We start from the raw sequence: 15,984 nt of genomic DNA on the forward strand, positions 1-15,984 counted from the left end.
ACGTCACGTCTGAAAACATCGACACGATCGAAGTGCCAAAATATTTATACACGACCTTATAGCCCATATATTAGGGTAGTGTATACATATTTTTCGCACTTTGTCCGTATCGATATTTTCAGACGTGACCGTACCTACACTTTTCGATTGGGGTTTGTTTGTCTGCATATACGATTGTCTGGATCTCAAGGGGGGGTTACTTATTAAAACTTTTTTTTTATACTACGTCGGTGGCAAACAAGCATACGGCCCGCCCGATGGCAAGCAGTCTCCGCAGCCTATGTACGCCTGCAACTCCAGAGAAGTTACATGCGCGTTGCCGACCCTAACCCCGCCCCCCCCTCGTTGAGCTCTGGCAACTTTACTCACCAGCAGGAACACAACACTATGTACTAGTGTTATTTGGCTGCTGTTTTCTGTAAAACTCATTGATAGGAAAGCAAGCTCTGTTCGGTATGTATTAAGAGACAACGAATGACCTAAATCGATGAAAGAATTCAAATTCAAATTTGGAATATATATTCTTCAGATTGGTGCAGTAAGAAACGTGAAAATCGACCCCTAAGGGGTAAAGACAAGGTTGAAAATTGTCAACGATTTATGCACGAATGAAATTGCAGGTTGAACCTTGTATAAATATACATACGAGTATAACAGTCCTGTTACTTTTTTCTACTACGTCGTTGGCAAATAAGCATACGGCCTGCCTGGTCTATGGACGCCTGCAACTCCTTAAGTGTTACATGCGCGTTGCTGACCCTAACACTCCGCACCCTTGCTGAGCTCTGGCAACCTTACTCACCGGCAGGAACACAATACTATGAGTAGGGTCTTGTGTTATTTGGCTGCGGTTTTCTGTAAAGTGGAGGTACTTCCCCAGTTGGGATCTGCTCTAGATCTGGAATAACATCCGCTATGCTATACCCTACCACACAAAGCGAGATGACACTCATTGCCCATACCTCTCTTTTGGACGCAGTTTAAGGACGTACCCCGGGCATGTCCTTCATATACACCAGAACAGGTGGCGCAACCGAAAACTGCGTCGTCAAAATGATATTTATATTTTAAGATTTTTATTATTATATGTATGTTAGCCTGTAAGGTATATATATATGGGCCATAGTTGCCTGAAAATAAATGATATTTAATTTTATATACTATATTACTGAGTATATGACAGCCTGGTTTAGGCTGATGATAGGAGCTTTTCAGAAACTCATAACTATTCTTGAAAGATATTAGAGCTGTTTTACCGTCCTCTCGCCGTGTTCCAAAAACACACGAATTGTTTTCGTAGACGACATCTGTTAAATATAAACAATGAGACAATTTTACATAAAGTAAAAGTAGGAAAATGACTTCCGTTTCATTATGCGACAATTCCCCACGGACCTGTATCGAAATTGTTCTCTGTCCGCCATTTTGTTCAATCGCCGTATTTATTGGAGTGTTTTCTCCAACGTCGCCCCACTTTGAGAATTTAATGCGTTAGCACACTTTCTTTGAGTTGTATTTAGAGAATAACGAAAAATAAAGACTGTGAATCTCGTTTCTGGTAATTACAGTAGTAATTATAATATGTATTCTGCTTCTTCTTACGTGTCGAGGTTCCCTTAAACAGTGGATGGCCGGAACGTAATTTATAAAACAAATGCATTTAGTTCTTTGAATTAGATTGAATACTAGTTATAAAAATCAAACATAAAGGTTATCCGCCACATGCTTCGTCATTGCACAAATATAATCCGCATAATCCAGCATCATGACCCTATTCTATTGTAGCTGGTTCCATGCGCGCCATTTAACGAATCAGACCTGCTGTAAGATTGTAAATATCTGCATAAATAAAATTAACTTAAAAATACGCAGAAGGATACTCATACTATTTCTCTTGTCCGAGCAAAATAAACCCCACCTGACCTTAAGTGGTTTCCTTTCGATGTTTTCTTTCGCTATAGTTCCAACAATCTCAATATATTGCAGCGCATGACCTAAGGTGTGTAAAGCCTGACCAGTAATATATGATCACGCGCCATATTGCGGAATTTCATTGGAACTAAAAATTTCATACTAAACTGAACTGTCACTATACATGAAAATAACAGCGGCCTCTTGATAATGATCATATATTTCTGGTCGGGCTTTAAGATGCACGACTTTCCGTTTAGACACAGTGTTCATTTTTGTAAAAATACTGGCCAATATTTCCGACAAAAACGCAACTCTTAAATATTAACGATTATCTACGCAAATAATCGTTAATATTTAAGAGTTGCGTTTTTGTCGGTGAAATTATCGCAACTTTTTCTATGGTAGCCAATCTTTTGACTTATTTGTGACGTGACACAGCATATTTCTCCTGAGATATAAGTCTTTCATTCCCTCGAAAATAAGGAGGCCTGATTTGCCTCTATCATAATAGGTACTCTTTATTATTCACTCGTCTCTGATTACGTCGTTGCATTCGATTCGGAAATATGCCATTTTATTCCGATGTCGTAATTGGAGCAGGACTGCGTAGGTATTACATTTTTATGCAAGCTTTTATATAACTTGAAAACTCGGTCCTGTAAGAAATTGTTTAGAATGTAGGTATTTCCTGTATTTGCGAATGAACGTTCAAATACACTTATTTAAAAGAAAATAAGAAAAGGGAACCGAAGTTGCTTTGTTTACAAATCTATTTTTATTCTAAATAAAAATGTAAAGACTGATTTGAATGTTTCTTAACTTTGTTCGTGTGTTACTTATTCGTATTATACTAATATTCACTCTTATCTTATACCTTTAAACGAGCAATTCTTGTATATATATATTTCCGGGATCTCGGAAACGGCTCTAACGATTTTGCTGAAATTTGGTATATGGGGGTTTTTGGGGGTAAACAATCGATCTAGATTAGTCTTGTGTGTGGGAAAACGCGTGTTTTCGAGTTTTCATGCGTTTTTCTTTCGACGCAAAATATGGTCGCTAATTTCGTGTTGCCGGCCACTGTCCGTCTGGTCCAGCGGGTTAAGACGCGGACTACTAGAATGAGTGTTACGGGTTCGAATCTCGCCCTTTGACCAACTTTTGTTTTTTTTATATGTTCATGTTTATATATTATTTTTTAATTTTTATTGTTTTAGACAAGTTTAATTTAGTAAAAAAATGTAGTTAAGATTTAGTATAGTTATAATAGTTATAACCGAGCAGAGCTCGGTCGCCCAGGTACTTTACTTTATGAGTGTTTATGTTCTCTTAAGTACTTTTCTGGAGCTATGTGCCAAAAACCCAAGACAAGGCGGCCCACAGTGCAACGACGCAATACTTGTGGTTGGACGTGAGAATTTTCTGTTTTTCGATGATATCTTTTTCTGGTGTTGACAAAGAATGATGAAATTTTGAAGGAATAGTCCTGAATAGATTCACAAAATCCTTTTTAAATTTCATAGATTTTTGTTAGGACCATAAAAAGTAATCGTCGACGGGCAATTCTCATATCCAACCACAAATATTACGCCGTTTTACTTTTTTTATACTACGTCGGTGGCAAAGAAGCATACGTCCCGCCTGATGGTAAGCAGTCTCCGTAGCCTATGTACGCCAGCAACTCCGAAGGAGTTACGTGCGCGTTGCCGACCCCAACATTCCGCACCCTCGTTGAGCTCTTGCAACCTTACTCACCGGCAGGAACAAAACACTATGAGTAGGGTCTAGTGTGGTCCTGTGCGTCCTTATGGGCCAATTTTTATTTTTTGATCGTTTTTTTTTCATTTTTTGTCAGATTTTGATAAAATTTCGTGGACAGATAGATAGGAGTATTATAGTAGTGTAGTTAGTAGTTATTCTGTACAACATAAGCGCAATTACACAAAATGTCCTAAAAAAATCTTCCACTGAATAACGAAAACATGTAAAATTTTTGTAAGTGTACGGAATTTTACATACATTTTTACGTCCTAAATCGGGATTTCGTGTATATTCCGACCAGTATGAGGACTCTTCAAACCGACCAAATATTATCAAAATCAGGCTTAACAGAGTCTTATGGGTCTTTTGCTTAAAAGTATTTTAAATGGCTTGGCCGCTTGTAATTTTTGAATTGCCTATATTATACATAAATAGTATTTTATACAATCGTGATATAATAGAGAGCTTTTCAGTCGAGTACTGTGTTTAGCTAACGAAGCTTGCTGAGTTGCCTAAGTGAGGACGAGATTGATAATCTTGATTATATCACTATTGTTTACAATATTTTCTACGAGTCATCAAAAAAAATTTTTTTTAGTATAAAACCTAAATGAGTAATGAAAATTGGTAAGTTCGATACTTACCTAGTAGACAAAAATGTAGTACAAAAGTCCTCCGTTCTATCGGAACGCGGCGGCACGTTGTTTTATAGTTGACTGCAGCGTATTGAAAGAAATTTTACAGTACATATGGTGCTACTTTAGCGCACTAGTGCGAAAATGAGCATATTACGTTACTGTGTCGAACATTTAAAAGGCCATATGTACTGTAAAACGTTGTACGATACATGTGCGAATAGGTAATTCGCAACTCGTGTCGATTTAAAACACTCCCTTCGGTCGTGTTTTAATTTATCGCCACTCGTTTCGAATTTCCTATTGTTCGCACTTGTATCGTAATATACTAGTATAGTTGAGTTGGGAGCCCATACATGAAAAGTATGCAATTATAGTTTGGTAATATACTGTCGAAGAGTACAAAAACCTTTATTTTGTATACTCGTTTTTTTTTTTATCAATACCGACAAAGTTACTTATGTGAATAAAAACTATAAATCTATGAATATTGAATATCATGGAAACTTTGAACATTTTATTCGAAATTCCCCACAGCACTCCTTTGCCACGCACTGGCATTCAGCTTTTGCATCATTTCACTTTCCGCCAACTTTTAACGGCGGCCGGAAGCGAGCGAGGGTTCCGCGAGGGTTGCCACTTCCGGGGAGACATTTTATTTTTGACTAGCACTTCCAAATGTCACGGTAAATCTTTTTATATAAATGCTGCGTGTATAATGTAAGAAGATATAATATAATGTAATATAAGTTGTTGAAAAATATAGTAGTTTATTTAACTTTAGACAAGTTTGTACCTAGCATGATTTAATGCATCTTTAATTTATATAAAATATACATTTGTTTCTTAGATTTCGATAGAAGAAGAGCGTATTTCCATGATAAACTGGCGTTGCAGGTGTCCATGGGCGGCGGTAATCGCTTACCATCAGGCTATTCGTCTGCTCGTTTGCCTCCTGTATATCATTAAAAACATAGAAATATCTATCTAGATATTATATAAATCGTGTCATTTACGAAGACGAGTGCCTTGACTCATATTGTCATATTATTAAAGATTAGATTTTACGAATCTGCGCGTCTTCGTGGATGACACGAACTATAACCGATAAAATACATACGAGGCAATGTTAATCTTTCATTGGCTATACATACTAGTACCAAAAAGATTTTACGATGAAGTTCCTTTTAACTCATTATAACCACCTGCCGTTAAAAACGTCGTCGTGTCGGGCGTCAGTCTATAGACAAATACATGTTTCTTTTTTTGATAGTTAATTCTATTACTTTCTATTTGATCATCCCACGGCTGTTCTAAAACGTATCCCTTATCCGTAAACGTATCAGTTGTTTTGAATATTGAACAAACCACTTACGTAGTTACGTATGTAGGCTTTAGTTACAACTAAGGCACCAGGGGGCCTAGCCAAGATAGAAAACGCCAATCTTAACATCTGCCACCCCGATACATATTTTTTATTCCTTTAGCGTTTATCGATGTACGATAGTCGCTAAATTATATTGTGTATGTTGTAAGTGAAAATTATTTTGTTATGAGCAATGTTTGCCATACCATTTCTCGCCTGAAACACACGGTATCCTCAATCAATCGTCGTTTATTGCACCATGGAAAAAATAGGCACATTTAAACCATCGGATCCCTTTGTTTGGCATAATTATTGAAAGTCATAATGTAATGATCGTCATATTATCATTAGTCATATCGGTAATTTTTCAGGAATTTCCTTAGGTTATCCTATAGATAAGTTAGGTTAGGTTAGGTTTGTTTTATGGCAATCCTGAAAAGTTACGCGTTTCTGAGAAAACCCAAATTATGACTAACGAAAATGCGGACAAACAATACATTATGACTTAAAATTTTATGGAAAACAATAGAGACCCGTAAACCATCACTATTTTTAAGTCTTTGTTTTATATTAATAACCACGGAATACGCGTTTTTAAATAAATTATGCTTATGTAACTTATCTAGGCCCCCAGACCATTTAATTTATTTCTCAAGTTGTCAACCCTACGGCCGATCCCCATTTAACATGGATTGCCGGAAATTGGCGCGCGCACTGCACCGCAGCGGGCACTGGCCACTTTGTACGTTATACGTTCATGCCAAATCGTCAAAGTTCCCCTTTTTATTTCACTACTCACATTTCTGAAGTCTTATACCAAATCGGTTCAATTTTATGTTTTTGCACAGTTCTCACTCCTTAACTCTGGCGAATCGAATATGTAACCTTATTATGATTTGAATTGCAATAATGGGGAAAAGTCGCTGGACATGACGAGTCCTTGAATGGAGGCCCAGAGCCGAGGGAGCGGTAGACCACCGCAGCGCTGGGTGGACTACATCCGACGACACGGAGGTCGGGACTGGATGAATCGGGCACAAGATCGACAGGAGTGGAACAAGAGGGATCCAAGATTGGATCACCTAAAGGCCACCATGATGATGATGATGATCATTGTAATTTTATTAGTGCATTGCGTATGTTGAAATTAGCTTATTAATGTTCTCAATCCATCTTAAATGTTTTAAAATGTACAGTCAGCGGAACTGACTGTACGGACTTTTCCAAATCTCTAGGGTTCGCATTCAAAAGTATCTGTTACAGTCTTAATTGTTCTACATATGGAGACTTAAATCTCGTTAGGTCATTAGAGAATGGCAGATACTTTTGATGCTGACTGTACAACATCATTAGTAGATTAACCAAGGGATGAAATGCACCTAATCCTGATGAGGTAGCTTGGCGCTCGAGCGCAGTGAGAGTGCCAACAGTCCGAGACTGAAATGATGGCTTTCACCCGATTTAGCTAAGTAGTATTTCTTGAGGGTACTTTCAATTAAAAATGTAGGTAATAATTGAAATGAGACATCAGAAAGGAAATTGTACAACAAATCTATTTAAAACCAAAATGTTAATTGATCATCGTAAAAAATCATCATCATTCATCAAATCGATCAAAGAAAAAACCTACTTCGAAATTACAGCGCTCTAAAGCAGAAACGTATTAGTTTCTGCATAGAACAACAACGACCCACTTTGAGAGCAGGAGAAATGAAAACATATAAAATCCTGTTAGGAGCTACTTCAAAATACAGAACGTGATTCATTCCCAAATAAACCGACCATTAAATTATTCGTAAATTAGGACACTTAAAACATCCCGTCAAAAATAGGTCAAGCGGCCGTCACTTAGTGAGCCCTGTTCAAAACCGCACGGAACCCAAGGGCACTCTGGTACGGAACCCTTGTTTTAAAGCCAGCATTAGCGTTGCAAAACTCGAGCTAATTCCGATTTAGGTTGAAAGTGTTTTCATTCGATTCGGTAATTGTTTTTGACTAAAAATGTTTCGAATAAAATATAAATCTTTAAACAAAGGAAAACGAGTTTTAGTCTATGTCCTCTAGGACAAAGTTACGGATACCTACTGATGTCTTAATACTGGTTTTTAGGGTTCCGTAGTCAAATGGCAAAAAACGGAACCCTTATAGATTCGTCATATCCGTCTGTCTGTCCGATTATATCACAGCCACTTTTTTTTACTTAATATCGGCCACAAAAACCACTTAGGGTAGACCGAGGTGAATCGGATCACAGGGCGAATCGAATGAGAGTATATTTTTTTTGATATTTACAATATTTCTTGTGACTGGCATCGCCGGCTAAGGGTCGGTTGCACCACAAACCGCCTGTCACCGTTAAAGTGTTCGCAAAATTTTATTGTATGGGAAGTTTCATAGGTCACTACTGAGTGACGTTGGCAAGTCTGTCAACTGTGGTTGGTGCAACTGGTACTAAAAGGAGAGACGTACAGCGTCATTTTAATGTGCTCATTTTTTTATGTCCATCCAATTCGCCCTATGATTCACCCTACCCTACCCCCATATTAATAAAATTTTACTTACAAAGCTCAATTAGTTAATTTATTTTACAAATACGTTTATTTCATTACTTTTTACAGGAGTTCATAGGTTCATTTTCTATCTGTTTCTTGTAGAACATAAGTCAAAATAACAGATTAAAACAAACAAATGGCTGACTGTGGCTGGTAGCGCATATATGAATAATGCCATTAGTTTTTACCTAATGCCTCTGTAATTGGAACATTTATTTCATCAATATCCTTAAAATTTGGGTACATAAAGAGCTAATGAGGGCTAACGCGTATAATTTCAAAATGGAGGACTTTCAAAGTGTCAAATGCATAGTATTTTTGGGGGTTACAAGCTATTTTTATCGTGAATATTCACTCCGTATTCATAATTGTGATAAACCTTTTTTCTATTTTTAATTATTTATAGTAAACATTAGATATATAGTTCAGTAAATGTTAGTGGTTTTAGGTAATTGTCAACTAAAATATATGCGGATCCGCGGACGAGGAAACTATTAGAAAAAAATAATCCCGGCACACGAGATGTTCCATAGTATTCGTTACTCGAAAAGTTACCCAAATGATTTTAATTATCAATATAAATGTATGAATAGTCTTAATTATAGACAAAATAAGCTACATTCTTTCAATCTGCCTCCACGGGGTGTAGTAATTTCTGGGCGGAGTGCTTAGCTATTCTGTGTGAAATACGAATTCTGTGAAAAAATGTGCAATTCAGCCTTCTTTTGCCATCTGTTTTGAAAAAGATCCACCTACACGAATCACACATGTAACCTATAGTGAATACAAAGAGAGCAAGATGGATCCCCTTGTGGATTGAAAACGTGATCCATTCGAGGCAATCGTCACGTGACGCTGACGTGACGGCGTCACAAACGACGGGAGCGTCACAAACGATACATTACGGGTCCGATTGATACCTGCTTCGTTGTATGGATTTAAACGTGGCGGATCGGTTCACCTTATATTGTTGCTTGTAGAAAATGGGTGCGAAAATCACTTTATTATAAAAGTATTATTTATTTGTAGTCAGTATATAGGTATCATTCAGTTTATTTTTAATATTCTGTATTATCATATCCCCACTATTTTTGTTACATCATCCAAGCGTTAGAGAAGTTCTCCGTTTCAGCTTAGTAAAAAAAATACTTTCTCTGCACTATACAGGTCGCATTTTCAACAGATACTCGAGAAATTTTGTGAGCAGTAATTTTTGTCGTTTCGTTTTTTGGAAAACGTTTGAAATGGCGGAAATTGGCGTAAAGGTTTTTTAAGCTTATCGCGAGGTTTATGGCTCACAGAACCACTAGTCACTCTCACAACTGCAACGAATCTAATGACACCTGACTCCATCGGCAACCGAGTAACAATGATTCGTTCGGGGATTTTATTTATGTTTTTATTGCACTGTTTATAATATATATATTTTAATTTCAGACGAAGTGGACGTGATCGGCTACACGTCCAACCAGAGCGATAGCGAGTCGCTGGTGTCGGGCCGCAGCGGCAGCGGAGACAGCGGCGTGTGTGAGCGGGCGCGGCGCGGCCGTCGCTCGCCGCGCAACGCGCGCCGCGCGCCCCGCAATACGAGGGTCTAGGTTAGTACTAGCCTGAAGTATACAACCTGTCCTTGATCCAACTCTTAAACTTGAAACAGCTCAAATTAATAATCGACGTGAGATACCAATTATAGTAAACACCCCTATGATGGGACTGGCACCACTAAGTAATGAGTTGGTATAGACAAATCCTGTAAAACAAGTATTTACCATCAATGTTTATTCACTGGCACCATTTTGCCATAAACAAGAGCCAAAAAACTGCTTAAGTTCAAGTTTAATATTTGTTAGTTTAAAAAATAATGGCGTCATACATGCCATGACTGGAGGAAAAAAAACATAGTTTTAATTGGTTAATAATATTGAAACCAATTGCAGTAGCTTTCATTAAATAAGTACATAGAAAACATAAATGACGGTTTAACTTTTAAAGCATAAAGCGGTAGAAATTTTACAGATGTCGATGAAATATCAAAAATACTCCAAATTTTCTCTTAAATGTCCCATGATTGGTGCCGTTAACATACGCCACGATTGATATAAGCCTGTCAATAATTGCTCTATTGTACCTAACTCAAGTAATCTATTACTAATGTTGTCTGAAAAGGATCGATAATTAAGTCGAAAATGTTAATTTCCAGGTTTCAAGTGGGCGGAGCGAGCGTGACGTCATAACTTTGTAACGTAAACAATCGTAGAACATTTTGTTGATACATGTACTAAGGCGACTGTTGTTTCTGTGACTGAACGTGACGAGTGCCCGCGCCGCGACCGACACGCTGGCGACACTGGCGCCATCTAGTCGCACCGAGCTCTGGCCGCCACGCGCCGGTCTTAACACCTCTGCAAATTATCACCGAGTACAAAATTGCCAAAACCCGTTCATTTCAACTTTTCTGCAATATCGCATATCGGTGTGGATTCCAATTTTCGGTTACAATGAGCGCTCGAGTCGATTCCAGAGGTGAAGGGGATTATATTTCCCCAAATGCAATGCCTGTCTCACTTTTTGTGTGTTACTTGCACATTCCTTTTTGTATTAATCAATTCGAGCGCACATTGTTATCCATTGCAGTTTCACAAATTAAATCCGGTCTTTGTAACTAGTTTTAGTTGGGGTAAATTCATAACAGTAAAAGATTTTAAAACTAGTTTTGAAAACTTCATGACTCTTCGTACAAAATAATACATATTGGGCTTCGAACGCCTTGTATTTTCATCATCATTGATATTGTGGTAATAATCATGTTATTTTACTATACGTTATTGAATTTTCTATCGGTCATATTGAAACAGTCTAGTTGATCGTTACACTCTAGGGTACTTATCGTTATTTTTCACAAACGTTGCTGATTTAGCAAAATGTTGTATAGATAAATATCAATTTTATATTTGTATACATATAATTATTTTTCTTGTAAAAAATCAATCAAATAGAATTAGATCTGTGAATTTTAAGTGGAAGTCTGCAAAAACTTATATTGGGCTACAAGCCCACCAAAAATAATTATAGAAGGATTCCATTTAGTTCACGCGTACTAACCAGATCATTTCCGCTATGAGGATTTTTTTTGGAAACGCTCTGTACAGGCGGGCCCGCAAAACATCTCACTGCGTTAAAGTATTGGATGCGTATGTATTTGAAGACGTGTACTTTAAATCCTATGTCCCAAAATAGGCTTTAAAGTGGCTAATGACTTTTCAACCGATCACAAATCACAACTAATCCTTGGTATTGGGGTCGAAGAATTTTTCTTTTCTAGTGTTTTTTGTTCATGTTTATTTTAAATACTTGTGTTTTTTTTATTAGCACAATATTAATTTCCTTATAAAGTATCATCAACAACTCAATTAATATACTACTCTATGTTACCCTACATTTTGTCCCACAAGCGGCGAAAAAATGGTGTTTTGTGGCCACACGTTTTCACACCGCGCTACTACTACTACAAAATTTCGAAGTTTATAGGTAGATCGCTCGGTTTCATTGGATTAATGCAAAAGCGATTAAATGAATGAAATATCAGACATCCTAATCTGTATGTTTGTGTCAGTCTTATGTTTGTTTTAATAGTATTTACGCGGAATTTGGGACGCCTGTACCGCCCGTTGCTCGATCAACTCACGCGCAAGCCTACAAGCTTCTTGTCATCAAAGTTTATTTATTATCGTCGTCTACGCACGGCGACGGACCCCACAGACTAACATCGTATTCTTAAGTATTGATATTGAATATTCTATGATCTCACTTCATTGTCACACACCCATCTTCAGTAATTTGTCATTATAGTAGACTTGTTTATTAAATTATTTATTTTATTCGACGCAGTCGCAGTAATATGGGAGTGGTCATTGTTGTGTATAAATCTTGAGATCAACAATATTATTATTTATTTTAGATAGAGTGAAATGACTATAATAATTAATATATTATTGCGAATTAATATAAATTTATATTTTTTTATTTTTAATATATTGACAAGTCGAATGACAAAATTACTTTAGTGGTATTTAATTTATGTGGACATTCACATACCAAAAATAAATATACACTGTAAAGGACAATATGGTAATGTGTCGATACAAAATCTTGCAAGGGGAAAACAACTATATAAGAGTACACATATTTTGTTAAAACTATTTTGTCTTGTATAAATTGTTACTTCATTTGTGAAGAGCGAATGACCTTGTATATTATGTATGTTCAACAATTTTGGTGACGCAATTGCCCGGAGTCACTCTCAGACTCCGGCGGCGCGTGATTTTAATAATTGCATTAAATCTTATTGTAAATTGTTTTAGGTATGAATGTTATGTAAGGATAGTTGTAACATATTATCATTTGTAAGTATAACATTTATTTTAGAAATGACAGTCTGATCTCTTAAGGTAATAATGCGTGGGGCGTGCCAGTCGGGTTTTAGCGATGTTCTACCGCGGATCATCCTAAATTATAAATGTACTGTGAATATACCTAAAATTTAACACACTTATATCGGGTAGTAATTTAAGTTTTCTTTGTCTTAAAATACATTATAAACATCCTTTTCACGCTGTCTGCTTTTCCACTTTGCTTTAAAAAAAAAGTACTTTAATATTTATTATTCTCTCGTCTAAAGCATCTCTTAAAACCTAGCGCTTCCAACAAAATTAAATTGTATCGCACCTATCGCTACGCTTAAAGCTAAGGGGGCGTCCATTAATCGCGTCATATTGTATAGGGGGGGGAGGGGGTCAGCAAAAAATCACCAATGATCACCACAGGGGACGGGCGGGGGGGTATGGACACGTATCACGTGTATTTTTTTTTTTCATCTGTGCTATACTGTATTATAGTCAATAAAATAAAAATAATATTTTTCCGCCCTTCAATTAACCAAACTGTCAAAACACGTGTACTTAGGTTCATTTGTTAGAAAACTGTTCTTTAGTTATCGAAAAAAATACACGTCATATTGGATGGGGGGGGGGGATCCTGAAAATATCACCAAAGATCACCATGGGGGAGGGGGGGGGTCTAAAACAAGCCAAAAACGTATGACGCGATTAATGGACGCCCCCTAATAGAGGGGAACTGGCTGGTTATAAATTAACGTGACATAGTCGGTCAAATAAGTTTGTCAGTGGAAAAAGGCGCGAATTTCAAATTTTCTACGGGAGGATAACCTTCACGCCTACCTTTTTTAAATTTGCCGCACTTTCTACTGACGAAAATGGCTTAACAGACTATATTTTTGCTGCCAGGTAGTCTTTGAATCTCGACAACTTTCATTGATCTCGAGGAGAATTTAAATCGCAAAGCGAGTTAAAAAAACACCAAAAAGATCTCAAATACGTGGTTAATTCAATTTTGAAAGCTAGTAAAAAGCAACAATAAATGCAAATATGGTCGGTTTTGACCAAAAATCCCTTAAAAAATCCAGATTGATCCGCGGTAATACATCCTTAATGGGCCCGACACCTCCAAATACTTGTGACGCCTAAGACCTGTGTGCCTCTGTCAATCCTGCCTCAAAGATATCAACAAACTATCAGTTTCAAATTATATTACTATCACAAAAACTATATATTTATATTTAATTTATTTTAGAACAGTGCTTTGTCTATCTTGTTATTTTGTACTACCAATGTGTTGCGATACTTCATTCAAGAACTTGTGCGAATGCCTGGATGATTTATATTTTCTGTCTAGATTGAGTGAACCATTTTAATAGTACACTCGACGATAATTAAAAATAGAAGCCTTGTCCATTATTGAAAATATATCGTTTAGCTAGAGAAAATATAGTTGGCAAATCCATCCTTAACTTGAACTAATTTAACTGCACTTTTTTTCTCGTCTTTCAGATATTTATTACCTTTCGTCCCCTTTCGTAACTATACCTATTTGGTAACCACGTACGAATCGAAATGAGTTTGGGCTGAAGGGTTATAAATGTCGAAGGAACTTTGTAATAAGGCCCTATTTTCATAGAGTACGTTTTGGCGCGTCTTCTGTTAACCTAGATCGTTTTGCTTACTTACTTTGTCTATGACCGACCAATAGGATCTCAGGAGGCCTACCGCGAAAACCGAAATTCGCAAATTGCGGGGATCTTTCTCTTTTACTCTTAGTAAGACGTCATTAGAGTGACAGAGAAAAATGCCCGTAATTGACGAATTTCGATTTTCCCGGTAGCCGCCCAGAAAGCGGGCAATTGTCTATGGAAATGAGGACTTATTGTCGTAGCCTAGCTGTCAGAACGCTCCTTTAGAATTTTGAATCATTATCGCTGGTCTGCTCAGTTTGAGTAGACGCTAGGTTATCGTGTGGAACTCACGTTTCATTTGCGATTGCCGAGTGTGTGGGTGCAAGCGGCGACGGGACGCTTTAAGAGTACAAATTCTGTATAAGCCCCTACTTGAGTGTTAATTCTAAATGTTAATTTTTAAAAACACGAAACAGGGAGACGGTATTGGTGTACGATGTACGAAAATTAGTGTATTTTAGCGCGCGGGCGACAGTAGTGGCAATGGATCCAGTCATCTGCCTTCGGTGTTGTCTCTTTCTTAAATAAATTGTCTATCCTATCGCTACAGTGAGTTTAAGTTGCTATTTCCTACTTACTCTATTCTGTCACACGTAGTTTAAGAGCCGCGGCTCTGAGGGCCTACCGCGGAAACCGCAGTTTGCAAATTGCGGTCATTTTTCTCTTTGACTTAATTAAAGCGTAATTAGAGTGACAGAGACAGGTTCCCGGAATTGATTTCGCGGTAGGCCCTCTGTGTCAACCCGACAGTCACTGTATCGATAGGGTATTTGTACGTGCGTGCACTGTACGCGCGCACTCTTTACTAGATAAGAAATGTGTTATTAGAATTGAAATTGCAATAAATTGTCCTGTCGACCAACTCTGGCAACCCTATTCGAACTTGCCCCTGTAAATTAAAAATTTTAGTCCGGCGTGTAAAAAAATATCAGTACGATTGTAAATATTGGAGCCAAAATTTTTATACAAATTATTTCATAAATATATTGTCCGGCGAGTTTGGGTTAGGGTTGCGAGGTTGGACGGAAAATGCGCCGTCACAAACTCATGTCGTGGTTTCTGAACGAAAGATTAAGACTGAATACTACTTAAACGTATCCCTCTTAAATCCGCCAATCAGGTCCATGCTCTTTGTAACAGCCAATCCGAAAAAGTTTACGTTTGAGTAGTATCACGGAATTCGACTTTAATAGTGCTAACAGACGGACGTACCGGATCACGACCTTGGTCCGGTCAACTTATCTCGCTCTCGCTTTCACTCATAGCTGCGTCCTTAACAGACGTACGGCAAACTACCTTTCACTCGACCGAACAGGCCTTCGATCGATCGTCGCGGTCCGGTACGTGCGTCTATTAGTGCTTTAACTTTGAGCACCTATGCGTCCTGGGCTATAACTGCGAAAATCGAAGTTCGTCAATTGCGGGCATTTTTCTCATCACTCTAATTACGTGTTAGTGAGAGTAAAAAAGAATCCCTACAATTTGCGAATATTGGTTTTCGCGATAGACCCCCAGCATACTGGCATACAAGTTGTAAATTTAGTCACCTGCAATAATTTACGGGGTGAATATGGTCATATTGACTAACTTTTACTATGGAACGAACCCCGAAATCGAGAAAAAAATTGACTCTCCCTTACTAAATAACAACATCAGCGAGCCAAAATA

The 15,984-nt window shown here is 37.5% G+C and overlaps 1 protein-coding gene across 2 annotated transcripts in view; it reads left to right on the forward strand.

Annotated features, from left to right (window-relative positions):
* Positions 1 to 13,005, forward strand: part of LOC133522643 (max dimerization protein 1-like) — a 528,219-nt gene extending 515,214 nt beyond the window's left edge. For both annotated transcript variants that reach the window (XM_061858026.1, XM_061858025.1), the window contains exons 6-7: positions 9,666 to 9,826; positions 10,429 to 13,005. In XM_061858026.1, coding sequence (XP_061714010.1) covers positions 9,666 to 9,826 — 161 coding nt within the window. In that variant the 3' untranslated portion in view covers positions 10,429 to 13,005. The remainder of the gene's footprint in view (positions 1 to 9,665; positions 9,827 to 10,428) is intronic.
* Positions 13,006 to 15,984: the final 2,979 nt, after the last annotated feature.

Source organism: Cydia pomonella, chromosome 11, assembly GCF_033807575.1.
Source record: "Cydia pomonella isolate Wapato2018A chromosome 11, ilCydPomo1, whole genome shotgun sequence".
Lineage (NCBI taxonomy): Eukaryota > Metazoa > Arthropoda > Insecta > Lepidoptera > Tortricidae > Cydia > Cydia pomonella.